Source organism: Gopherus flavomarginatus, chromosome 2 (genome assembly GCF_025201925.1).
Source record: "Gopherus flavomarginatus isolate rGopFla2 chromosome 2, rGopFla2.mat.asm, whole genome shotgun sequence".
NCBI classification, from domain to species: Eukaryota; Metazoa; Chordata; order Testudines; family Testudinidae; genus Gopherus; species Gopherus flavomarginatus.
Genome location: NC_066618.1, coordinates 128,027,104 through 128,053,762, shown reverse-complemented (window position 1 = coordinate 128,053,762; position 26,659 = coordinate 128,027,104). Strand labels below are relative to the sequence as shown.

The window sequence follows — 26,659 nt, the reverse complement described above, 5'->3', positions numbered from 1 at the left end:
AAAAAGGATCTGGAATTTATAGGGGATCACAAATTGAATATGAGTCAACAGTGGGTCGGTGTTAAGAAAGACAAATATCACTGTAGAAGGTATTAATAGGAATGTCATATGTAAGACATGGGAGGTAATTGTTCCACTCTACTTGCAACTGGTGAGGCCTCAGCTGGAGTATGGAGACATGGAAGTTCAATCTCTATTAGCCATTAAAAAGTAACATGACCAAATAAAAATTAGATATCTTACACAATGTAAAACAAAACAACATACCAAAGAAATTTGACTGTACTTTTGATTAAATCAGTTGAATTAAGGACATACCTCCTCCATTTGTCTACACACCAAAGCTGCCCCACCTATTACAGCATCATTTGCACTCAAGATCAAGTTAGTAGCATTATGTTTATAGCCATTATCAAATCTGGATTTTTGGAATGCTAAGTGATATGTTCAAGTAGTAGGATATGGATGTTGCCGTCACTGAGTGTACTGTAGGTAGTACCAGACTATCGAGAATTCACAGGAGCTACTCAGGTTCAGCATGGAACTAACATGCATGGAGAATTTAAAAGTTATAAAAAAAATCAATCAAACAAACAAAATAACTGGGCACATCATATGGTGGTACTAGAAAAACTATAATATGGTGAATATGCTTAGATCAAAGAAAACTTAACACTATGAAGACACCATTTTTCAATTTCAAGAGATTTATAGTAGACAGAATGATGCTAAAAATACCACTGTTGGATGTATCCAGAGGATTTTGACAAATAAGGAGGAACTGGTTGAGAATTTGAAAGTGGAAGGCAGCTTGGGTGAAAGTGATCATGAAATAAGTTCATGATTCTAACAAATGATAGGAGGGAGAACAGCAAAATAAAGATAACGTATTTCAGGAAGGGAGACTTTAGTAAACTCAGGGAGTTGGTAGGTAAGATCCCAGAGGAAGCAAGTCTAAGGGGAAAAACAATTGAAGATAGTTGGCAGTTTTTCAAAGAGACATTATTAAGGGCACAAGAGTTTCCACTGAACAGGAAAGATAGGAAATATTGCAAGAGACCACCCTGGCTTACCCAGGAGATCTTCAATGTATGTAGGGACAAAATTAGAAAGGCCAAGGCACAAAACAAGATCAAACTAGCTAGAGACATAAAGGATAACAAGAAAACATTCTACAAATACATTGGAAGCAAGAGGAAGACCAGTGACAGGGTAGGTCCATTACTCAATTGGGTAGTGGTGGTCATGGGTGGGGGGAACAATAACCAAAAGTGTGGAAATGGCAGGGGTACTTAATGACTTCTTTGTTTCAGTTTTCACCGAGAAGGCTGGTGGTGATTGGAAGTCTAACAGTGAATACCAGTGAAAATGAGGTAGGATCAGAAGAGGCTAAAATAGGGAGAGAACAAGTTATAAATTACTTAGACAAATTAGATGTCTTCAAGTCACCAATGTCTGATGAAATGCATCCTAGAATACTCAAGGAGCTGACGGGATATATGAGCCATTACCAATTATCTTTGAAAAGTCATGGAAGACAAGATAGATTCCAGAAAACTGGAAAAGGGCAAATACAGTGCCAATCTATAAAAAGGGAGATAAAGACAACCCAGGAAATTACAGACTAGTCATATTAACTTCTGTTCCAGGAAAGCTAACATGGTGCAAATAATTAAGCAATCAATTTGCAAACATCTAGAAGATAATAAGGTGATAAGTAATAGTCGGCATGGATTTATCAAGAACAAATTATGTCAAACCAACCTGATAGCTTTCTTCGACAAGGTAACAAGCCTTGTGTATGGGGGGAAATGGTAGATGTGGTATAGCTTGACTTTAGTAAAGCTTTTGATACTGTCTCGCATGACTTTCTCATCAACAAAATAGGGAAATGCAACCTAGATGGAGCTACTATAAGTTGGGTGCAAAACTGGTTGGAAAACTGTTCCCAGACAGCAGTTGTCAGTGGTTCACAGTCATTTTGGAAGTCAGTAAGAAATGACTGCCTAGGACTCTGGAAAGGGATCTGGGGGTCACAAGCTAAATATGAGCCAACTGTGTAACACTGTTGCAAAAAAAAGCAAACATCATTCTGGGATGTATTAGCAGAAATGTTGTAAACAAGACATGGGAAGTAATTCTTCCACTCTACTCCATGCTGATTAGGCCTCAGCTGGTGTATTGTGTTCATTTCTGGGCACCACCTTTCAGGAAAGATGTGGACAAATTGGACAGAGTCCACAAAAGAGCAATAAAAATGATTAAAGGTTTAAAAACATGACCTATGAGGGAAGATTGAAAAAATTGGGTTTGTTTAGTCTGGAAAAGAGAAGACTGAGGGGGCACATGATAACAGTTTTCAATTACATAAAAGGCTGTTACAAAAAGGAGGGTGAAAAATTGTTCTTCTTAACCTCTGAGGATAGGACAAGAAGCAATGGGCTTAAATTGCAGAAAGGGAGGTTTAGGTTGGACATTAGGAAAAACTTCCTAACTGTCAGGGTGGTTAAGAACTGGAATAAATTGACTAGGGAGGTTGTGGAATCACTATCATTGGAGATTTTTAAAGACAGGTTAGACAAACACCTGTCAGGAATGGTCTAGATCAGGGATCAGCAACCTTCCGCACGCGGCCCATCAGAGTAATCCACTGGCGGACCACGAGACATTTAGTTTACGTTAACTGTCCCAGCATGTCCCTGCAGCCATGGCTTCCTGCAGCTCCCATTGGCCAGGAATGGTGAACCGTTGCCACAGGGAGCTACGGGGGTCCATGCCTGCAGTTGGTCAACATAAAAAAAAGGTCTCACAGCCCACCAATGGATTACGCTGATGGGCCACGTGCTGAAGGTTGCCAACCCCTGGTCTAGATAATACTAAGTCCTGCCATGAGTGCAGGGGTCTGGACTAGATGACCTCTCAAGGTCCTAGGATTCTATGATTAACCTGTTTTTATTGTGGATCACTAGGACATACCCTCATCTTTTGCCCCTCACAGACCTCAATCCACAAGAAATCAGGAAATGAGCAAGCCCAGGCTGTATAGCAGGGCTGGCCTGGGCACTGTGCTCAAGAAACTACAACCCTTGAAAGAAACCCAATCCAAGTCAGACAGGCTCTCCCCACACTGCCAAATAGGAAGAGTTATGTATCGTGGATGGAACAAAGTCAATTCCCCCTTAGTGGGCCCTGATCAATTCCAAGGCAACCAGTAACTTCATAGATGCTAAAGCCACTCGAGTACTACAAAATCCCCCTCTGTTTAAAGCAGACATCAGTTCTCATAGAAACAACAGATGGGTCCCTCCTGTCCTTGGGGCCAGTGATGCAGGAAACATGTGATGGGATTCGTGGGATGCAGCCTATAGGATTGTGGGACTGTCAGTGACAAGCAGCAAACCCCTTCAGGTGCTGTTATCACTCAGCACAACCAGGCATGTGGAGCCCGACACCCAGAGAGGTTGCATGAATGCTCCCAGAGCCACTCATAAATCACACAGAGAAAGGCATCAGGCAAATCCCCCTAGCTCTCAGCCTTGTACCTCAGGAATATACTGTCTTGCACTGCTCAAGATCCTTTCTTGAGCAATGTAAGTTTATTAATTAGTTCACCACTTCATCAATGGAACATGGATATATACCAGCCTTTGTAAACCTGAGCAGATTTACCAAAGGCTTCAGGCAAACTCACTGGTAAAGTGAGTAAAACAAGTTTATTGATTACAACAGATAGATTTTAAGTGATTATAAGTGATAGACAAAAAGTCTGAGTGGTTACCAAAATAAAATAAAATATAAGCACTCTCAACCTAAACTCTCAACCCTATTCGACTGGGCAACATATAGATTAAGCAGTTTTTCTCACCCCCACTGGATATTGCAGTTCCTAGTACACAGGTTTCACCCTTGAAACTTGGGTCAGTCTCCTCTGTTGGAGTTTTCAGTCTTCTGAGTGACCTTGTTTCTTGCAGCATAGGTGGGGGGGATGAGAAAAGGCCAAGCATAGGGCCACTGTGTTGTGATTTTTTACCCTTAGTCCATGTGCTTGGAGAAGACAAGTCCAGACATGTCTACTGGGCATTGCTGAGTCATCAGAAAAGATTGAGCAATTCCCCTGCTATGGCCTTGTGCAAGGGTGTCATTGCATTTTAGCTCCCTTGCTGAACAATGGCTGTTGATGGTTGTTCAACACCTGCCTGGGCATTGGTTATCCCCTTTTTGGGAGCTAGTATCTGGGTGCTTCCCAAACTCACAGCATATTTTAGTAAGAATCATACAACACAATTCTCATAACTTCATATGCATTAATGATATACATATTTAGATGAAACAGTGGGTTTCAGCAGATCATAATATTTCCCAGGATACCTACAAGGCATGCTTTATATGCAATATCCCAATCTTATACAAATTATGAATAGGGTGCTCCCCTGAGGTGTAGAACTTCACACAGTACCCCTAGAGGCTGTAATCTAGGGCTATCAGGAAGAATTACAGTTCAAAATGATCTATTCTCCACACTTGCCCATAATTGTTGGCTTCACTTGGCCAAAGTAGCATGACCCTTGCATCTCTTATTGGGATTATAAGAACATCTTTGAAAAGCATAATTCAGACACGCTACTTTTGTACCAGGACTACAACTGCCCCATAGACCTGCAATTTGGGGCAAAGGTCCCTTGTAGATGGATCTAAGTGATGTCCAAGCCGAAACTGGCAGCCCTTTGAGCGTATATCCAGAACAAGGGCTTCATCTAGTGCTCTAACTCCCCAGCAGGGGCTCCAGTCCTTTTCCTTAAGAAAAAGGACAGAACATTAAGCCTTTGTAGATTATCAGGCCTTAAACTAGGTGATGGTCTAAAATTGATATCCTCTGCCCTTAATCTCAGAACTACTAGAGTGCGTGTGGTCTGCCAGAATTTTCACCAAACTAGACCTCTGGGGCATCATTGCAGGAGAAGAATGGAAGACCACATTTTGACCCCACTATGAGCACTTTTTCTTTAATAATTTCCCATATAGGACTATATCAAATCCATTACTGAAGTCCAACTATCTAATGTCTTTCCCCTATCTAAAAATTTAGTTAACTTCTCAGAGAAGGAACTCACGTTAGTCTGGCCAAATCTACCTTGTTGTATGCTGCATTACATCTCCTTTTCCTTCTTATTCTTTTCTTCACAATTTGTTCTAAGTCTAACTACTGAGGTCAGATTAGAGAGTCTGTAATTGCCCAGATCCCTTTCCCCCCCATAGATGTGATGTTAGTGCAGTCATATGGTACTACTGCTGAATAGATTGATTTATTAAAAAATCATTGCTACCAGACTAACAATTTCATGTGACAATTCTTTCAGTATTCAGGGATGGAAATTATCCAGTCCCCCTCAATTTGAGCACATTAACGTCTAAGTTTTTCCTTCTACCTCAGATGTAGTCATTTCCATTTCTATACATTTATTTCCATCTGCCATCCTGCCTATGTTCAATATTATCATCCTTACTGAAAACCAAAGCATAAGAACATAAGAATGGCCCTACTGGGTCAGGCCAAAGGTCCATCTAGCCCAGTATCCTGTCTTCCGACAGTGACCAGTGCCAAGTGCCCCAGAGGGAATGAACTTAGTATGAATATTAGGTAATCATCAAGTGATCCATCCTCTGTCACTCATTCCCAGCTTCTGGCAAACAGAGGCTAGGGACACCATTTCTGCCAATCCTGGCTAATAGCCATTGATGGACCTATCCTTCATGAATTTAACTAGTTCTTTTTTGAACCCTGTTATGGTCTTGACCTTCATAACATCCTCTGGCAAGGAGTTCCACAGGTTGACTGTGCGCTGTGTGAAGAAATACTTCCTTTTATTTGTTTTAAACTTGCTGCCCATTTGGTGACCCCCTAGGTCCTGTGTTATGAGAGGTAGTAAACAACACTTCCTTATCCAGTTTCTCTACACCAGTCTTGATTTTATAGACCTCACCCATATCTCCCCTTAGCCGTCTCTTTTCCAAGCTGAAAAGTCCCAGTCTTATTAATCTCTCCTCATACAGAAGCCATTCCATACCCCTAATCATTTTTGTTGTCCCTTTTTTGAACTTTTTTCAATTCCAATATATTTTTCTGAGATGAAGCAACCACATCTGCACACAGTATTCAAGATATCAGCGGGGTACCTGTGTTAGTCTGGATCTGTAAAAGCAGCAAAGAGTCCTGTGGCACCTGTTAGTCTATAAGGTGCCACAGGACTCTTTGCTGCTTTTACATTATTCAAGATGTGGGCGTACTATGGATTTATATAGAGGCAACATAATATTTTCTGTCTATTATCTATCCCTTTCTTAATTATTCCAGGCATTCTGTTCATTTTTTTGACTATCACTACACACTGACTGGATGTTTTCAGAGAACTATCCACAGTGACTCCAAGATCTTTTTCTTGAGTGGTAATAACAAATTTAGACTTCATCACTTTATATATATAGTTGGGATTATGCTTTCCAATCTGCATTACTTTGCATTTATCAACAATAAATTTCATCTGTGTAGTGGGCCGGCTGCCCCAACTCTCTGAGAATTTAGGTTGCAGTAGGCCAGTAGGCCTGCGCAGACAGACAGCCAATAAGAAAAAGGCTTATTGGGAGCCAATCAGGGCCCAGATTGGAGCCAGCCAATCAGGGCCAGGTTCAGCCCTATAAAAAGGCTGCTCAGGAAAGGAGTAGGCAGTCTGTCCCAGGCCTTCCTAGGGGAAGGTCTGCCTCCAGAGCTGGGAGACTAGCACCTGAGACAGTGCAGTGCAGTGCAGTGCAGTGCTGGGCAGGCCCGGGGGAGCAGAAGGGAACTCCAGCCTGGTGTCTGCCAGACTGCAGACCCTGAGGGGAAGGGCCTAGCCAGTGTGAGGGGCCAAAGGAGAAGCAGCCCAAGGATGTGGACAGACAGAGGGAGAGAAGGAGGGCAGGATGGCTGCCACTTGAGGGTCCCTGGGTTAGGACTCAGAGTAGTGGGTGGGCCTGCCCCCCCCTTCCTCCTTGCCTTACACCCAGTTGATGGGAGTGGCCGTCTAGGGCTGCACCAACCCACTGCCAAGAGGGGTGTGACTTTGAGGGTGCAGTTGCCCACATTGGCCAGGGTGCAAAGAGACAGCTGATTAGTCATCCCCCCCAGAAGGGGCAAGGATGGACTGAGGGGCACTGCTGGAGAGCAGTGGCTTGAAGAGGACACCACAAGTCAGGAGCAACGCGGGTCCAAATGCCAACTAAGGGCGAGACGACAGATGGGACACCACCAAGAGGGGGTGCTTCACTGGACTGAGCTAATTCCTGGCATCACCAGCAGAAGGTGCTGTGGTGGGGAGTCCCAGCCCCATCACAATCTGCCAATTTGTTGCTCAATCATCCAGTTTTGAGAGATTCTTTTGTAGCTCTTCGCAGTCTGCCTGGGTCTTAACTATCTTGAGTAATTTTGTATAATTTGCAAATTTTGCCACCTCACCCTTTTTCCAGATCATTTATGAATATGTTGAATAGGACTGGTCCCAGAACAGACCCATGGGGAACACTACTATTTACCTCTCTCCAATCTAAGCACTGACCATCTATACCTACCCTTTGTTTCCTATCTTTTAACCAATTACCAATCCATGAGAGCACCTTCCCTCTTATCCCGTGGCAGCTTACTTTGCATAAGAGCCTTTGGTGAGGGACCTTGTCAAAGCCCTTCTGAAAATCTAAGTACACTATATCCACTGGATCCCCTTGGTCCACATGCTTGTTGAGCCCCTCAAAGAATTCTAGTAGATTGATGAGGCATGATTTCCCTTTTCTAAACCATGTTGACTCTTTCTCAACAAACTATGTTTATCTATAGGTCTGCCAATATTATTCTTTATTATAGTTTCAACCAGTTTGCCTGGTACTGAAGTCAGGCTTACAGGTCTGTAATTTCCAGGATCAGTGCTGGAGCCCTTTTTAAAAATTGGCATCATATTCGCTATCCTCCAGTCATCTGGTACAGAAGCTGATTTAAATGATAGGTTGCAGTTAGTAGTTGTGCAATTTCACATCTGAGTTCCTTCAGAACTCTTGGGTGAATACTATCTGGTCCTGGTGACTTATTGCTGTTTAATTTACCAATTTGTTCCAAAACCTCCTTTAATGATACCTCAATCTGGGACAGTTCCTCAGATCTGTCACCTGAAAAGAATGGTTCAGGTTTGGGAATCTCCCTCACAACCTCAGCCGTGAAGACCTATGCAAAGAATTCATTTACTTTCTCCGCAATGGCCTTGTCATCCTTCAGTGGTCCTTTAGCACCTCGATTGTCCAGTGGCCCCACTGGATGTTTAGCAGGCTTCCTGCTTCTGATGTACTTTAAAAAAATGTACTATTACTTTTTGAGACTTTGACTAACATTTCCTCAAATTATTTTTTGGCCTCCCTAACTGTATTTTTACACTTCATCTGCCAGTGTTTATGCTTCTTCTCTTTTCCTCACTAGGATTTAACTTCCACTTTTTAAAGGAAGTCTTTTTGCCTCTCACTGCTTCTTTTACTTTGTTTAGCCATGGTGGCACTTTTTTGGTTCTCTTACTATGTTTTTAATTTGGGGTATACACTTAAGGTGAGCCTCTATTAGGGTGTCTTTAAAAAGTTTTCACACATCTTACAGAGATTTCACTTTTAGTACCATACCCTTTAATTTCTGTTTAACTAACCTCCTCATTTTTGTGTAGTTCCCCTTTCTAAAATTAAATGTTACAATGTTGGGCTACTATGGTGTTTTTCCTGCCACAGGAATATTAAATTTAAATATATTATGGTCACTATTACCAAATGCTCCAGCTATATTCACCTCTTGGACTAGATTCTGTGCTCCACTTAGGACTAAATCAAGAATTGCCTTTCCTCTGGTGGGTTCCAGGATCAGCTGCTCCAAGAAGCAGTCATTTAAGGTGTCAAGAAACTTTTTATATCTGCATCTCATCCTGAGGTCAATATGGGAATAATTGAAATCCCCCATTATTATTAAGTTTTATTTTCTGTAATATATCTCTACTGCTATGTTCTTATTATTAGAATATGGAATTTCTATCCATAGAGATTCTATGGTACAGTTTGATTCATTTTTATTTCATTTGCTTCTACGTTTTCTTTCACATATAATGCCACTCCCCCACCGGCATTACCTGTTCTGTCCTTCTGATATATTTTGTACCCTGGTATTACTGTATCCCACTGATTATCCTCACTCCACCAAGTTTCTGTGATGCCTATTATATCAATATCCTCATTTAATATGTGTGACAGACCCAGACCAGTGGGATACAAGAGTCTGGTAGAGGGCAAATATACTGGTGGATGAGTAGTTTTCTGTTCCCTGAGTGACCAGAGCAGGGATTGCACAAGAGTAATCAGGAATCTGCTAGAACCAATTAAGGCAGACAGGCTGATTAGAACACCTGCAGCCAATCAAGGCGGGCTAATCAGGGCACCTGGGTTTAAAAAGGAGCTCACTTCAGTTTGTGGGAGGCGTGTGAGGAGCTGGGAGCAAGAGGCACAAGGAGCTGAGAGTGAGAGGGTGTGCTGTTGGAGGACTAAGGAGTACAAGCATTATCAGACACCAGGAGGAAGGTCCTGTGGTGAGGATAAAGAAGGTGTTTGGAGGAGGCCATGAGGAAGTAGCCCAGGGAGTTGTAGCTGTCATGAAGCTGTTACAGGAGGCACTATAGACAGCTGCAATCCACAGGGCCCTGGGTTGGAACCCGGAGTAGAGGGCGGGCCCAGGTTCCCCCCAAACCTCGCAACTTCTGATCAGACACAGTAGGAGTTGACCCAGACTGTGGGTTCTAACAGAGGGGAAGATCACTGAAGTGTGCAAAACTGCCAATAAGCGCAGGACCCACCAAGGTAGAGGAGGGACTTGTCACATATGAGGCACTCTTGTTCACCCACTTTATTATTTAGACTTCCAGCATTGGTATATAAGCACTTGTCTCCATTTGGCAGTCTGCCATTACACAATGCAATTGAATGGGACATTTATTTGACAGACTCTGCCTGTATTTTATCATTTTCCATCCTCTTATCCTCACTAGGACATAGAGATTCTCTATTAATAGATCCTCCCCTAAGGGATGTCCAAACCATGTGCTCCTCCGCACCTGTTGGCTTTCCTCCAGCCCTTAACATTAAAAACTCATAGAACAGTTTTTAAAGTAAGTACCAGCAATCTGGTTCCATTTTGGTTTAGGTGGAGTCCATCCTTCTTGTATAGGCTCCCACTTTCTCAAAAGTTTCCTCAGTTCCTAATAAATCTAAACCCCTCCTCCCTGCACCATCCTCTCATCCACGCACTGAGACTCTGCAGTTTTGCCTGTCTAACTAGCCCTGCGCGTGGGTCTGGGAACACCTCAGAGAATGCTACTATGGAGGTCTTGGACTTCAATCTCTTACCTAGCAACCTAAATTTGGCCTCCAGGACCTCTCTCCTATCCTTCCCTATGTCATTGGTACCCACATGTACCACGACCACCGACCCCTCCCTAGCACTACATATAAGTCTATCTAGATGTCTCGAGAAATCCGCAACCTTTGCACCAAGCAGACAAGTCACCCTGCAGTTCTCCTGGTCATCACAAACCCAGCTATGTTTCTAATAAGCAAATTGCTAATTACTAATACCTGCCTCTTTCTAAAAGTTGGAGTTCCCTCCTACAGAAAAGTTTCCTCAGTGCAAGAGGATACCACAACACCATCTGGAAGTGGGGTCCAAACTATGGGATTGTTTCCTTCTGCTCCAGTCAGGCCTGGTCTACACTACAAGTTTATATCGAATTTAGCAGAGTTAAACTGCATTAACCTTGCACCCGTCCACACAATGAAGCCCTTTATATCGCTATAAAGGGCTCTTAATACCAGTATCTGTAATCCTCCCCGATGAAGGGAGTAACACTGAAATCGGTATTGCCATTTCAGATTAGGGTTAGTGTGGCTACAATTCAATGGCATTGGCCTCCGGGCGCTATCCCACAGTGCACCATTCTGACTGCTCTGGACAGCAGTCTGAACTCGGATGCACTGGCCAGGCAGATAGGAAAAGCCCCACAAACTTTTGAATTTCATTTCCTGTTTGCCCAGCGTGGAGAGCTAATCAGCACAAGTGACCATGCAGAGCTCATCAGCACAGGTAACCATGCAGTCTCAGAACTGAAAGAGAGCTTCAGCATCGACCGTACAGGAGGTACTGGATCTGATCGCTATATGGGGAGATGATTGCTAGCAGAACTCTGCATGCTAGCAGAACTCTGTTCCAAAAGACGAAATGAAAAAAACATTTGAAAAAATTTCCAAGGCCATGATGGAGAGAGGTCACACTAGGGACTCAGTACAGTGCCGTGTGAAAGTTAGGGAGCTCAGACAAGCCTACCAGAAAACCAAAGAAGCAAATGGAAGGTCCGAGACAGGGCCGCAAACATGCCACTTCTACGCTGAGCTGCATGCAATTCTAGGGGGGGGCCGCCACCACTACCTCACCCCTGACTGTGGATTCCGAGGTGGGGGTAATCTCAGCCATGCCTGAGGATTCTGCGAATGGGGAAGAGGAGGAGGAGGAAGAGGAGGACCAGCCTGAATGAGTGGAAGAACGTGGTATCAAAGTACAGGAAAGATGCCAGTGAATGTGAGGACAAGAGGGACTAACATGAGGACAGGAGGGACGCTCAAGATGAGAGGCGATGGCAGGAAGATCAGAGGAGAGATGATACAATGCTGGGGCTGCTGCGTGATCAAACTGACATGCTCCGGCGTCTGATGGAGCTTCAGGAACGGCAGCAGGATCACAAAGTGCCACTGCAGCCCCTGTATAACTGCTCTCCCACCTCCCCAAGTTCCATAGCCTCCTCACCCACACGTGTAAGAACACGTGGGGGGAGGCTCTGTGCACCCGCCCACTCCACCCCAGTGGACAGTCTAACCAAAAGGCTGTCATTTTTTTGAACTTTTTTAGTGGCCTTTTCCTACCCTCTTATCCTCCTCCCAAACCCCACCTGGGCTACCTTGTCAGTTCTCTCCCTCAATTAATAAAGAATACATGATTTTTAAATGATAGTGACTTTATTTCCAGGATAACTATAGGCATTTCAACATCCCCAACTGTTATTTTCTGGTCTGAGAAGTAATTCCCTTGCTGCAGCCGTTTAAATAGAGTAGTGTTCCTGAAGACGCGAGCATCATGAACCCTTCCCATCCATCTCACGTTGATGTTGGTGAAACATCCCTTGTGATCCACCAGGGTTTGCAGCACCACTGAAAAGCACCCCTTGCAGTTTACGTACTGGCTTCCTTGGCGCTCCAGTGCCAAGATAGGGATATGAGTTCCATCTATCGCCCCACCACAGTTAGGGAATCCCATTGCAACAAAGCCATCCACTATAACCTGCACATTTCCTAGAGTCACAACCTGTCGTAGCAGCAGCTCAGTGACTGCATTGGGTACTTGCATCACAGCAGCCCCCACAGTAGATTTTCCCACTCCAAATTAATTCCCGACTGACCGGTAGCTGTCTGGCGTTGCAAGCTTCCAGAGGGCTATCGCCACTCGCTTCTCAACTGTGAGGGCTGCTCTCATCTTGGTATTCTGGCATTTCAGGGCAGGGGAAAGCAAGTCACAAAGTTCCATGAAAGTGCCCTTACACATTCGAAAGTTTCGCAGCCACTGGGAATAGTCCCACACTTGCAACACTATGCGGTCCCACCAGTCTGTGCTTGTTTCCCGGGCCCAAAATCGGCGTTCAATTGCTAGAACCTGCCCCATTACCAGCAGGATCTCCAAAGCGCCAGGGCCCGCGGTTTGAGAGAATTCTGTGTTCATGTCCTCATCACTCTCATTGCCGCGCTGCCGTAGCCGCCTCCTCCTTGCCTGGTTTTGCAGGTCCTGGTTCAGCATAGACTGCACGAGAATGCGCAAGGTGTTTACAACATCCATGATTGCTGTCTTGAGCTGAGCAGGCTCCATGCTTGCTGTGGCATGGCGTCTGCACAGTTCACGCAGGAAAAAAGGCACAGTTGTCTGCTGTTGCTTTCATGGAGGGAGGAGTGAGGCTGTGCCCAGAACCACCAGCGACAATGTTTTTTGCCCCATCAGGCACTAGGATCTCAACCTAGAATTCCAGTGGGTAGGGGAGACTGTGGGAACGATGGGATAGCTATGGGAAAGCTACCCACAATGCAACGCTCCGGAAATCGATGATAGCCTCGGTAAATGAACACATACCACCGAATTAATGTGCTTAGTGTGGCCACGTGCACGTGACTTTTTACAATCTGTTTCCAAATACTGGTTTCTGTAAAACCGGTATAATCCCGTAGTGTAGACATATCCTTAGATGCTCTCCTTCCCTGGGACTTTCATCTTCCTCAACAGCACAGAGGCCATCAGCCCATTTTACTGTGTTCCAGAAAGTCTCATCTAAGTACCTCTCTGTCTCCCTCAGCTCCTCCAGCTCAGCTGCTCTGGTCTCCAAAGCCACACATGGTCTCTGCGGGCCAGGAGCTCCTTGCACCAAATGCACACATACACTACCTCCCCATAGGGCAGGTAATCATACATGTTGCATTGAGTGCAATAAATGGGTAACCCCCACTCTACTGCTGGACTTCTGCCTGCATTCCCTTTTTACTCCTGCAGCTAGTTCCTTTGTTGTTTATATGAAGAGGGTATTTTTGACTTTTAAGCTTAAAGAATATGAAGTTCTAGCCCCCCTCATGCTGCCCCTGTAAACACCCTCACAAAACTCCCCTGTTAGCTGCTGCTGTTCCCTAGCTCCTCCAGTCACTTAGGAGCAGGCTTTTTAAGGCCCTGGTCTCCATGAGTACCTCCACCTCCTGGGTAAGGGCTGATGGGTGTTAAAAGGCATAGGGATCTTAGGGCTGGTCTACACTGGGGAGGGAGCAATCTAAGATACGCAACTTCAGCTACGTGAATAGCATAGCTGAAGTCGAAGTATCTTAGATCAATTTACCTCTCATCCTCACAGTGCAGGATAGACGTCCGCGGTTCCCCCTGTCGACTCCGCTACCGCTGTTCGCCCTGGTGGAGTTCCGGAGTTGACGGGAGCACTTTCAGGGATCGATATATCACGTCTAGATGAAACGCAATATAGCGATCCCCAAGAAATCGATCGCTACCCGCCGATACGGCAGGTTGTCTAGACGTATCCATAGCCTCATTAAGAAGCTCTCAGCCTTGCCTACCAGACTGCTAGGCTCAGCACACACATGGTCAGTACACAGTCCCTCAAATAAACAGAGCACACAATATATTTCAGTCAAGCAGCAAGCACACCACATTTAGCGTTCATTTAGTTTTTGGGCCATATCTAGGTTATCTTTAATCTCTTCCCCATACACACTGCATAGCATCCGACTTCATCCTTTCTGAGTCTCTTTATTTATATAATTAAAAAAACCTATTTATTTTAATTTTCTTGGCAAGAGCTAAGTTAGCACTACTTTTTAACAATTCTTACTTTGTCCCTTCATTTTCTAACCTGCAAGATGTTGCTTTTTCAATTCCTGTTTCCATTCCCTAGAGACTCTCTGCTTCCAATAACCTTTTTGATGTAGTTATTCACTCAGTTGGGCCTGGAGCCTTTCCCTACAATTTCCTCCCCCTTTCTTGCAATGTAAACTTCAGATAGTTTTGTATACATGACTTAAAGAAATTCTAAGTCTCCTCAACATTTAAGTCCTTGAACTCTTCAGTACAATTGACTTCAACTAATTCCATTAATTTCCATTTTGAAATAAAAAAACATAGATGATGACCTGTTTCAATTATCCTTACATTTAATTTAAACTAAATCAGCTTATGAACCTCGATCCAAGGTTATTCCCTAAAAGCAGCTCTTCTATGATTTTCTCACTATTTAACAAAACCAAGTCTAAAATTTGGGGCTGTCAAGGGATTAAAAAAATTAATCGCAATTAATCACGCTGTCAAATAATAATAGAATACCATTTAAATATTTTTGGATGTTTTCTACACTTTCAAATATATTTATTTCAATTGCAACACAGAATACAAAGTGTAGAGTGCTCACTTTATATGTTTGATTACATATATTTGCACTGTAAAAAAGAAACAAAAGAAATAGTATTTTTCAATTCACCTAATACATGTACTATAGTGTACTGTCATCTCTTTATTATGAAAGTTGAACTTACAAATGTAGAATTATGTACAAAAAATAACTGCGTTCAAAACTAAAACAGTGTAAAACCTTAGAGCCTACAACCCTACTTCTTTTTCAGCCAATTACACAGACAAACAAGCTTGTTTATATTTGTGGGAGATAATGCTGTCCGCTTCTTGTTTACAATGTCACCTGAAAGCGAGAATAGGCATTCGAATTGCAAGGTATTTACATGCCAGATGTGCTAAAGATTCATATGTCCCTTCATGTTTCTGACCTCTGGCTCTGTAGTAGACCCCTAATACCATCCCACTGGATCCTCTTTTGCAGTCCTTCCCCAAAGTTATTTTGGCCCAAAATTTTGTTTTGTCCATATTACCATACTATAATTTCTTATTTCTTTACCGTTTACTGGAAGGAGATGCCTTTTCATTTTTGTCTCCTCAAATATTGGGCAGACAGAAATAAAAGGGGACATTACCAGGGAGGAAAAAATTTGGATGGGAGAGAGGAGAAGGGCAAACATGTTCCCCCTTGTTGTCGTCATCCCACCTCATAATTGTGCCTATGGAGACCCTTTTTTAAGGTCCTGAGTCAAATAAAATGCCAAATATACACTTTTTACAAAGATGTTCTGATGTTGCTACTTCCCAGCTTCTGACTCAACAGTGACACATGCTTATTTCTCAAAGTGGAGGATTTTTTCCAATAACTTTGTGTTCGGAGTGTATCAGTGAACACTGATACAGTGTTAAGAACCTTTCCTTTGAGCAAAAGAACAGCTTTGATAATATCTACATTTTTCTCTTCATTCCAAACACTGTTCATTCTACTGAATGCTCATTCAATTGGGCTGTTTGTAACACAGAACAAATTCTACTTGGTATAGCAATAGAGCTTCAAGAAACATTAAGAAACTAAACATTTTGATTGATTAAACAAAAAGCGGGACATTTCAGGAGTCCTGAAAGAAGTTACTAGGATAATAGGAATATCATGTGAAAAAGCAGGAAGCAGGGTCACTTTGTGCATAAGGATTCCCTTTATTTTTTCTACTAAAATTTTGTCATGTACAGCAATACCCTGTGTATGTTACAGACTAGTTTTATTGCACAGATTCATACCTTTTAAGAAAAGACTATTATGATAATCTAGTCTGACTGCCTGCATAATACAGGTCACACAATTTCACCCAGTAATTCCTGTATCAAGCCCATAATTTCTGATTGAGCTAGAGCATATCTTTTAGAAAGAAACCAATCTTGATTTAAAGACTTCCAGTAATGGAGAATCTGCCACATCAATGTGTAAGTTGTTCCAATTGTTATAGTGTTCTCAATTCGAAAAAGAAATTGAAGATTGGAAAGGATTCAGAAAACTATAATAAAGATTTCATATCTGGAAACCTGCCTTAAAGTGAGAGACAGAGCTTCTCAATCTATTTACTTTATCCAAGTGAAGGCTCAGAAGTGACTTGATCATGGTCTACATGAGGAAGATATTTCAGACTGCTCTTGATCTAACAGAAAAAGGAATAACAAGTTCCAATGATTGAAAGTTGAAGCTAGACAATTTTGGACCAGAAATATGGCATTAATTTTTAATCCATGAGGACAATTAACCACTGGAATAATTTACCTAAGGAATATGATGGATTCTCCATCACTTTAGATCTTTAAATGTACACCTTTATATAGATAAATCCTTTAAAGTGTATTCATAATTACTTTAAGTTTAAGAGTCAGGTTAAAAATTGTAATTACCTGGAACTACGCCGTTTGTTGCTATTGCGCTCATTGAAATTGCAGTCAGCATAGTCTGTGGAAAGACCATTATTAAAAATGTTTAATTTAACATAATAAAGTGCTTTAAAAACTATAAAGGATGGACAAGCCCAGTGGTCCAGCAGGAATATGTTGGAAATTGGAAAATATCTTTACACCTTTATGGCAACAGGGACTCAAGTTATATGCATTTTTTTCCTAACTGAGCTAATTGATTCCAAAGTCATTGAGCATTGAGTCTTAGACTGAACACCTGTTTAGTACATCTAGAAGTATGGGTCAACTAAAAGCAGAGTCTTTGAATACATAACTGGGAAGAAGGCAAAACCTTGAGGACTTTCAATATTCAGCAGAAAACAACCCAAAGAAAATACTGTTCTAATTAAATAGCAATTAGTAACAAATGACCAATCATCATCATTATCATTGTGTATCTTACTTCTAGCTCCATGCTCCGCAACGATTACATTTATGAACTTGAGCTACAAGTAAATCACAGTACTGCGAATAATTAAGTTTGAGCTTGATGTGAAATTTTGAAAAGTAATTCCTTCTTACCCAAATTTAAATAAACAAACACAAAGTTGCTCACAGCGGGAGGATAAATCAAGAGAACAACACATACTAAGGACTGATTTAATGAGAACCATGAAATACAATTTTAATTACTGAGTAAACAGCGCTAACATTAGTATTTTACAAACTTCAGACGGAATCCTGTTTTGACCAATTCAACTAGGAAAAGTAATGCAGCTAGGCAAGAAATGTTTTCCCTGTTCTATGAAAGTTTTTTAAATTTCAAAATAAGTTTTCCATTCTGCATTGGGACAAAACTAAGACCTTTCCAACATTCCCAAAAAACAGTTTTCCAAAAAATCAGAGATACACCATACTAACCCAGCCTAAAGTTAGGACGTATTCTAGTTCCTTTGTCTCCCATATCCCATGTGCGTGCCATAATCACCCATATATAAAGCCAGTCTCTCTCTCTCTCTCTCTCTCGCCCAATGAATATTTAATTAGTTATACAAAGTGGAACAGTTCTAACAGGAGAGATTAAGAGACACCAACTCCAGAAAAACCCATAGCTTTGTGGTTATGAGACTCACATGGACTGTGGAAGTTATAAGTTCAAGTCCCTGCTCTGAATCAGGCAGAATAAGGACTTGAACCTGGATCATCATCTTCTTCCCAGGTAAGTGGCCTCACCAGTGAATTATTGGTTATTCTATCAATCTTTTTGACCAGAAAGTCCACCCTGGGAATCTAAGAAATACTTCCCAATGGAAGTTTTGCTTAATCTGATACCTTTTCATAAACATTTGTTTCAGTGAATTGCATTTTCTGACAAAAAAACCATTTTGTCAGAAAATTCCTGACCAGCTCTAATAAGCAAAGAGACAGCAGTGTGCCCTATCAATCAAGCCAGGAATAGTGTGGGAGGGTTCACTTTGCTGCATCACTGTGTAGGGTGCCCCTTGCATGCACCCCTATTGCCAGGTAGTACTTGCAACTGAATTTCAACATACACACTACTTAGTCTATACATAAATGAACATGCTAAAAGACACAGAAGGCAAGCTAGTATTTTAGCCCAGCTTAACTCCCACCTGTACTGCTCTTTGAACTCTATAAGAACGTTCTGCCTGTTGCTTATGCTGGGGGAGGAGGGGAAATGGGTCTGGCAGTAGCATAGAATAGGATTTAACCAGTGATAAATGTATAAGAAAATAGATATTAACTTACACAAGCACAGCACATGAACACAATGATGAAAGATTCAAGAACTCCCGATGTTCCAACGATCCATGTCAAACGTAGGAAAAGAATGACTCCTAAAATGTTTTGCAAGCAGGGAAGGTACACACCAATAAAAGTACCCATACGTGGAGTCTGAAACAAACAAAATATAAATTCCACCTAGAATATTTCTTCCCAAACAAAAGGCCAGGTATCTTAACACCTCATCCAGCAAACTCACAATGACTTGTAACAAAAAGTCTTTTTTTTTAGTAAGGAGTGAGTGAAGACCTCAGGATTTCTAGTTTTATAGATAATAGCTAATACAGAATTTAAAAAAAATAGAATACCTTTTGTGCACTAAGACAGTCTCTGTTAAGAATTAGGAGGAGACCCTAATGCAAGACAGATCATCCTACATCTGCCAGCCATGAGGTTTCTCACACCTTCCTCTGAAGCATCTGGTGTTGGCCTCTTTTTGAGACAGGATGCTCAACCACAGATCTGATCCAACATGGCACATTTGTTAATACTTCCTTTATTTCATGTGTGATGCTCAGGGATCAAAATCAAGCCAGATGTTATAAATATAAATGACAGTTCTCTATTCAGGCCCCACCCTGAATCCCAATCTTTGTCTACATTTCTGTAGAAGTGCTCAGCTGTGAAGCAGTTAACCCAAAAGTACTGAGCACCTAACACATCCCACTGAGGCTTAAATCTTCTATTTTTTTAAAAATAAAACCATTGTCAATGTGTATAACTCCAGTCAGTCAGACTTGTTGACTATACCTTTGTTCTGTAGGCACAATGAGAGAACACTTCAGTGGTTTATACTTGTAAAGTTTTCTTCACTTCTATAAGGACTAAAACAACTGGATATTTGTTATTTTTTGTTTTTGTGAGGGGTTTTAATTAAATGAAAGCTTAAATTCTATAGAAAATAATGACACCACTGTAAAGTACTGGTACTTCATATCACTGCATACCAGCCTAATCTGACTTCTCAGTTAGGCTGCCTATTCTTTTCTTTGGTCTGGTAGATTAGATTGCCAAACATGGAATAGAGAAATAATTTAACTTGATATGAACAAGTCAGTGAGCCTTTATTTCTACTATAAACACAGATATATTGTCTTTTTAAATAACATCTATCAAATAAAATCAGAGGAAATATGAATCTGTCAAAATCTTAAAATTCTAATTCCTTTCACTTTGACCCCAACACACACAATTGAACAGAGTGTAGCAAGAGAGCCAAGACAACTGACAACAAGAGAGAAGAGAGATCATACGCAACAATAAAGAAGGGGGGGGAATAGTTAGAGACCCCATGTTCACAACCCAAAAAGGTTAAAAAAATCATAAATCATATGATTTTTAAAGTAATACATTTTTAAAGTCATTTTTAAAAATTCCAGACTTAGCAAGAAATATATTGTGCAGTTGGTTTCTCAACATATGTATGAAGACCTTGTTTTATTCCTCTTTTATGTAACCCCCAACCTTGTATAGACATGGCTTGCATTCGTGCCACTCACCTCAGCTTAGAATACATAAATGGACCTCTCTTTCGCCATGTCTACACTAGTGAGCTTACAGCGGCACTGCTGTACCAATGCAGCTGTGCTGCTATAAGATCGCTCGTGTAGTCATGCTATACCAGTGGGAGAGAGTTCGCCTATCGACATAATTAAACCACAAGTGGCACTAGCTATGTTGGTGGGAGAGCATCTCCCACCGACATAGCGCTGTCCACACTTCTCTCTGTGAAACTTATGTCATACACACAGAGGGATGGGTTTTTTTCACATCCCTGAGCGACATAAGTTATACCAACAAAAGTGCTAGTGTAGACATAGCCTTTGTGTAATGCTGCTTCTAATCAGTTAACAAATGTTTCTCAAGGCAATATAAAGAGCCTAAGGTCTTGTCTTCATTAAGGAATTCCTTTACTAGTATAGCTACATCAATTTAGTTACACTGATAGAAACCTAAGGTAGATGGGCTGCATTGTAAAAAGGTGTGGCTAACATCAGGGTAACTAAATTAAAGTAGGTTTCAGAGTAGCAGCCGTGTTAGTATGTATCCACAAAAAGAACAGGAGTACTTGTGGCACTTTAGAGACTAACAAATTTATTTCAGGATGAGCTTTTGTGAGCTACAGCTCACTTCTTCAGATGCATAGAATGGAACACACAGACAGGAGATATTTATACATACAGAGAACATGAAAAGGTGGAAGTAGCCATACCAACAGGAAGAGTCTACTCAATTGAGATGAGCTATCATCAGCAGGAGAAAAAAAACTTTTGAAGTGATAATTAAGATGACCCATAGAAGATGTGAGGAGAACTTAACATAGGGAAATAGATTCAATTAGTGTAATAACCCAACCATTCCCAGTCTCTGTTTAGGCCTGAGTTAATTGTATCTAATTTGCATATTAATTCAAGTTCAGCAGTCTCTCTTTGGAGTCTGTTTTAGAAGTTTTTTTGTTGCAAAATTGCCACCTTCAAGTCTGTCACTGAGTGGTTAGAGAGGTTGAAGTGTTCTCCCACTGGTTTTTGAATGTTATGATTCCTGATGTCAGATTTGTGTCCATTTATTCTTTTGCGTAGAGACTGTCCGGTTTGGCCAATGTACATGGCAGAGGGGCATTGCTGGCACATGATGGCATATATCACATTGGTAGATGTGCAGGTGAAGAAGCCCCTGATGGCGTGGCTGATGTGATTAGGTCCTATGATGGTGTCACTTGAATAGATATGTGGACAGAGCTGGCATCGGGCTTTGTTGCAAGGATAGGTTCCTGGGTTAGTGTTTATGTTGTATGGTGTGCGGCTGCTGGTGAGTATTTGCTTCAGGTTGGGAGGCTGTCTATAAGCGAGGACTGGCCTGTCTCCCAAGATCTGTGAGAGTGAGGGATCATCTTTAAGGACAGGTTGTAGATCTTTGATGATGCGCTGGAGAGGTTTTAGTTGGGGGCTGTAGGTGATGGCTAGTGGCGTTCTATTTTCTTTGTTGGGCCTGTCCTGTAGTAGCTGGCTTCTGGGTACTATTCTGGCTCCGTCAATCTGTTTTTTCACTTCAGAAGGTGGGTATTGTAGTTTTAAGAAAGCTTGATAGAGATCTTGTAGGTGTTTATCTCTGTCTGAGGGATTGGAGCAAATACGGTTGTATCTTAGAGCTTGGCTGTAGACAACGGATCATCTGGTGTGTCCTGGATGGAAGCTGGAGATATGTAGGTAAGTATAGCAGTCAGTGGGTTTCCGGTATAGGGTGGCGTTTATGTGACCATCGCTTATTAGCACAGTAGTGTCTAGGAAATGGACTGCTTGTGTGGATTGGTCTAGGCTGGTGGGATGGAAATTGTTAAAATCACGGTGGAATTCCTCAAGGGTTTCTTTTCCATGAGTCCAGATGATGAAGATGTCATCAATGTAGCGCAAGTAGAGTAGGGGCGTTAGGGAACGAGAGCTAAGGAAGTGTTCTTCTAAGTCAGCCATAAAGATGTTGGAATACTGTGGGGCCATGTGGGTACCCATAGTAGTGCCACTGACTTGAAAGTATATATTGTCCCCAAACGTGAAATAGTTGTGGGTGAGGACAAAGTCACAAAGTTCAGCCATGAGGTTAGCCTTGATATTATCGGGGATACTATTCCTGATGGCTTGTAGTCCATCTTTGTGTGGCATGTTGGTGTAGAGGGCTTCCACATCCATAGTGGCCAGGATGCTGTTTTCTGGAAGACCACCGATGGATTGTAGTTTCCTCAGGAAGTCAGTGGTGTCTTGAAGATAGCTGGGAGTGCTGGTAGCATAGGGCCTGAGGAGAGAGTCCACATAGCCAGACAATCCTGCTGTTAAGGTGCCAATGCTTGAGATGATGGGGTGTCCAGGATTTCCAGGTTTATGGATCTTGGGTAGCAATTAGAATACACCTGGTCAGGGTTCTAGGCATGTGTCCGTACAGATCTGTTCCTGTGCTTTCTCAGGGAGTTTTTTGAGCAGATGGTGTAGTTTCTTTTGGTAATCATCAGTGGGATCAGAGGGTAATGGCCTGTAGAATGTGGAGTTAGAGAGCTGCCTAGCAGCCTTTTGTTCATATTCCAACCTATTCATGATGACGACAGCATCTCCTTTGTCAGCCTTTTTGATTATGATGTCAGAGTTGTTCTTGAGGCTGTTGATGGCACTGCGTTCAGCACGGCTTAGGTTATGGGGCAAGTGATACTGCTTTTCCACAATTTCAGCCCGTGCACGTTGACGGAAGCAATCTATGTAGAAGTCCACTCTGTTGTTTCGACCCTCAGGAGGAGTCCATGCAGAATCCTTTTTATTATAGCGTTGGTAGGAATGATTCTGTGGGTTAGTATGTTGTTCAGAGGTGTGCTGGAAGTATTCTTTGAGTTGGAGATGGCAAAAATAGGATTCTAGGTCACCGCAGAACTGTATCATGTTCATGGGTCTGGAAGGACAAAAGGGGAGGCCTCGAGATAGGACAGATTCTTCTGCTGGGCTAAGAGAAGAGCTGGAAAGATTAACAATATTGTTGGGTGGGTAAAGGGAGCTACGGTTGTGGCTCCTTGTGCCACATAGCAGTTTAGACAGTTTAGTGTCCTTTTTCGTTTGAAGAGAAGCAAAGTTGGTGTTGTAAATGGCTTGTCTAGTTTTTGTAAATTAAAGTACACTGGTATAAACCTGACCTAGCACTGATGTAGCCTGTCTACATTAGTTGTTCACACTAGTCTAATTAAATCAATGTTGTTATACTAATACAAAAATTCTGAATGTAGTCAAAGCCTAACTCTCTCTCACTTTCTCTCCCACCCCTCCACTTCCTTCAACCTCCATTGACCTTTCATGTGCCACTTCCACTGTGCACCTTCTTTCTTCCAGTCTTCTCACAACACATCAACTTACTCCCAGTTTCTACCAGCCAGCCTCTCTGAAGGGGCTTCCTTTTAATCTAGTCCCAGATGGTTCTAAATGGGCTTCAGGTGATCTGATTAGACTGTTTCCCTTGATTGCTTCTAATCAGTTCTTAATTGGTTCCAGGTGTCTTATGGAGTCTGCCTGAATTAATTGCTTCTAGCACCTTCCTGACTGCTCTGGTCCCTGCCCTGGTCACTCAGGAAACAGAAAACTATTCATCCAGTGTGTTTTTCTTCTACCAGACTCCTGCACCCAACCAGTCTGGGTCTGTCACAGAAGATAGAAATTAGAAATTAAAAAGCAATATATTACAGATGGCAAAAGACAGAAATTGATATAAATAAGAGGTCATATAATGCAAAAAATTGACACGGGAAGCTAAAGACACAAGGGAAAATCTATATTTAGTAAGATTAAGAACAATAAGGAGGATTTTTTAAAGTATATCAGGAACAAAAGAAACCATAGCAATGGCATAAGTCCATTACTAGATGGAGAAAGTAAAACTGTTGATGCAGAAAAGGCAAAAGTGTTCAATAAATATTTTTATTCTGTATTTGGAAAGAAGCAGGATGTTTTACTCGTATCAAATGAGGATGATGTTTTTTCTAGTCTATTAGTAACTAAGGAGGATGTTAAACAGCATCTACTAGGGATAAACATTTTAAAATCAGTAGGCCCACATAAATTGTGCACATGAGTCCTAAAATAGTTGGCTGAGAAGATCTTAAATTTTAATAAATTATGGAATAACAGGGACATTCCATAAAACTGGAAGAGGGTTAATGTTGTGCCAATATTCAAAGGTGTCAACTGGGATGACCTAGGTAGCTACAGGCCAGTTAAACTGGTATCAGTCCTAGGCAAGATAATGGAAAAGCTGATATGGAATTCAGCTGACAAGGAATTAAAATATTGGAATATAATTAATGCCAGTCAATATTGTTTTATGGAAAATAGGTCTTGTCAAATAACCTCATTTCATTCTTGGATGATATTTCAAGTTTGATTGATAAAGATAATTGCATGGGTGTAATATACTCAGACATTTGTAGGACATTTGTTTTAGTACAGCATGACATTCTGATAAAGAAGATATTAAATACACCTCTACCCCGATATAACGCGACCCGATATAACATGAATTTGGATATAACGTGGTAAAGCAGTGCTCCGGGCGGGGAGGATGCGCACTCCGGTGGATCAAAGCAAGTTCGATATAACGCTCCATGGACGGGTTCGGTGTTTGCATAGTGCCCAACAAAATGGGGCCCTGTCCTCTAAGCACTATTGCAGTACAAGTATTATTAATAATAATTATACATATTAAATGGCATTAAAAGAACATTATTAATGTTGCAAACTCAAGCACTCAAAAAACCCAGAAATGTCAGAATTAAGGTTGCCTGAGCATTATATAGCACTTTACATATTCAAGTAGATTACACATTGACTGACATTAGTTGTGTCTGTTACAGCTGTCCCCCTGCTGCATTCCTTTTTCCCCTCTCCTTTCTGTTTGTCCTGTGTGGCTGCCTCTGCCGGCCATTGTGCTAACTAAAGTCACAGCCCTATTCATAGGAATGGCTTGTACAGACTAACTGGAGCCATTGCTCTGCCTAGGGAGGGGGCTTCTTGCTTCTTTGTTTGGCTCCTTTGTTCAGACCCCGGCTCAGTGTGGGGGACGCTGCCCAGAAATGCAAGACCTGAAGAGGCCAACTAATTAAGCATATGAGTCATACCTGTGGCTCAGAACATGCCCAGGCATGCCTATGCTTACCTGCAGCCTTTCCCTGCCTTCTCTCCTCCCCTGTATCAAGAGGAGCCAATCAAAAGTATTGGTGGGAAACTGCCTGAGTTTGCCTTTAAAGCCAGACATTTTCTGATCAGACCTCGGAGAAGGTCTTTGCTTTGCCACCTGGTCTGATCAGCTAGGGGTTTTTGGGGGGCCCTCTCCCCGCTCTCGTTTGTTTTTGAGCGTACCTCCGTTTTTAAACTCCCCTCCCACGAACAACGAATTTGTGCCTGGAGATCTCCTGATTATTGTAAGCGAATCGAGTCCTCTCTCCATCCTCCGATGCTACTGCTATTCCTGCCTCTGTGCTTGCTGCTGTCTTGGGGATTGGTAAGGACTCTCTCTTGCAGACTCCCCTGTCCTAGCTGCTGGCCTTGTTTCCCCAGCAGACAGACCCAAGCTAACTCCTTGGTCTGTATCTGTAATCTGTTTCTTGCTTTGCAGCGCCTTTGCTGCTAAAAATAAGCCTGTGCTGCTGCTAAGCTGTGCCTTCCTGGACTGTATCCTGGGCCGCCGGCTTGCAGCCGCCCCACTGCTACAGCCACTCCCTCCCCCACCCCCCGGGGCTGTACCCTGGGCACACACCACTCTGCCCTCTGGAACTGCTCCCCCTCCTGATCAAAGACTCAGCATAGTGTAAGGTGCACCTATTAGAATCAGGTTCTTAGTCTAGATAAGTTGTAATTTCATTTTGCATAGCTGTGGTTAAGTTAGGTTTAAAGAATTGTTTGTATTGTGCTCTGTAAGTTAGGTTTAAAAAAGTATTGTTGCATTGTGTTCTATTACTTGCTAATTTGTGTAGTCTTGGTTAAGTTAGATCATAAATAAGATTTTGCTGTGTTCTGTATAATTGTGGTTAAGTCTGTCTTCCCGCTGCCCTAACCCCCCCCTCCAAGCTTGCCCGTGTCTCCCCCTGAGCTCCCCAGTCACTCGTTGCAGTCTCTCTGCTGTTTAAACTTGCAGCCTGTCTGCTCTCTGTGTCTCCCTGAGTTTAAATCTCCCTCCGCAACGCCTCTGCCTTTGGTCTCTGCTCCACCACGTGCTCCTCTACCCCCATCCCCCAACCTCATTCCTCTACCACTGCCTCTCTCTCTCTCTCTCTCTCTTTTAATCCCTTCCCCCATGTGTTCACCCCGCTCCTACTGCTGCCTAACCTCAATTGTATTACTGAAGTCTAGCATAAAACCCCATTGGTTACCCTTTTTCTCTCTGACA

General features: G+C 42.3%; 1 protein-coding gene across 3 annotated transcripts in view; it reads right to left on the bottom strand.

The window, feature by feature from the left end:
* The window catches only part of SLC12A7 (solute carrier family 12 member 7), a 283,899-nt gene that overhangs the window by 117,046 nt on the left and 140,194 nt on the right, over positions 1-26,659 (bottom strand). For all 3 annotated transcript variants that reach the window (XM_050938142.1, XM_050938143.1, XM_050938144.1), the window contains 2 exons: positions 18,719-18,865; positions 16,952-17,006 (listed from right to left, as the gene is read on the bottom strand). In XM_050938142.1, coding sequence (XP_050794099.1) covers positions 16,952-17,006; positions 18,719-18,865 — 202 coding nt within the window. The remainder of the gene's footprint in view (positions 1-16,951; positions 17,007-18,718; positions 18,866-26,659) is intronic.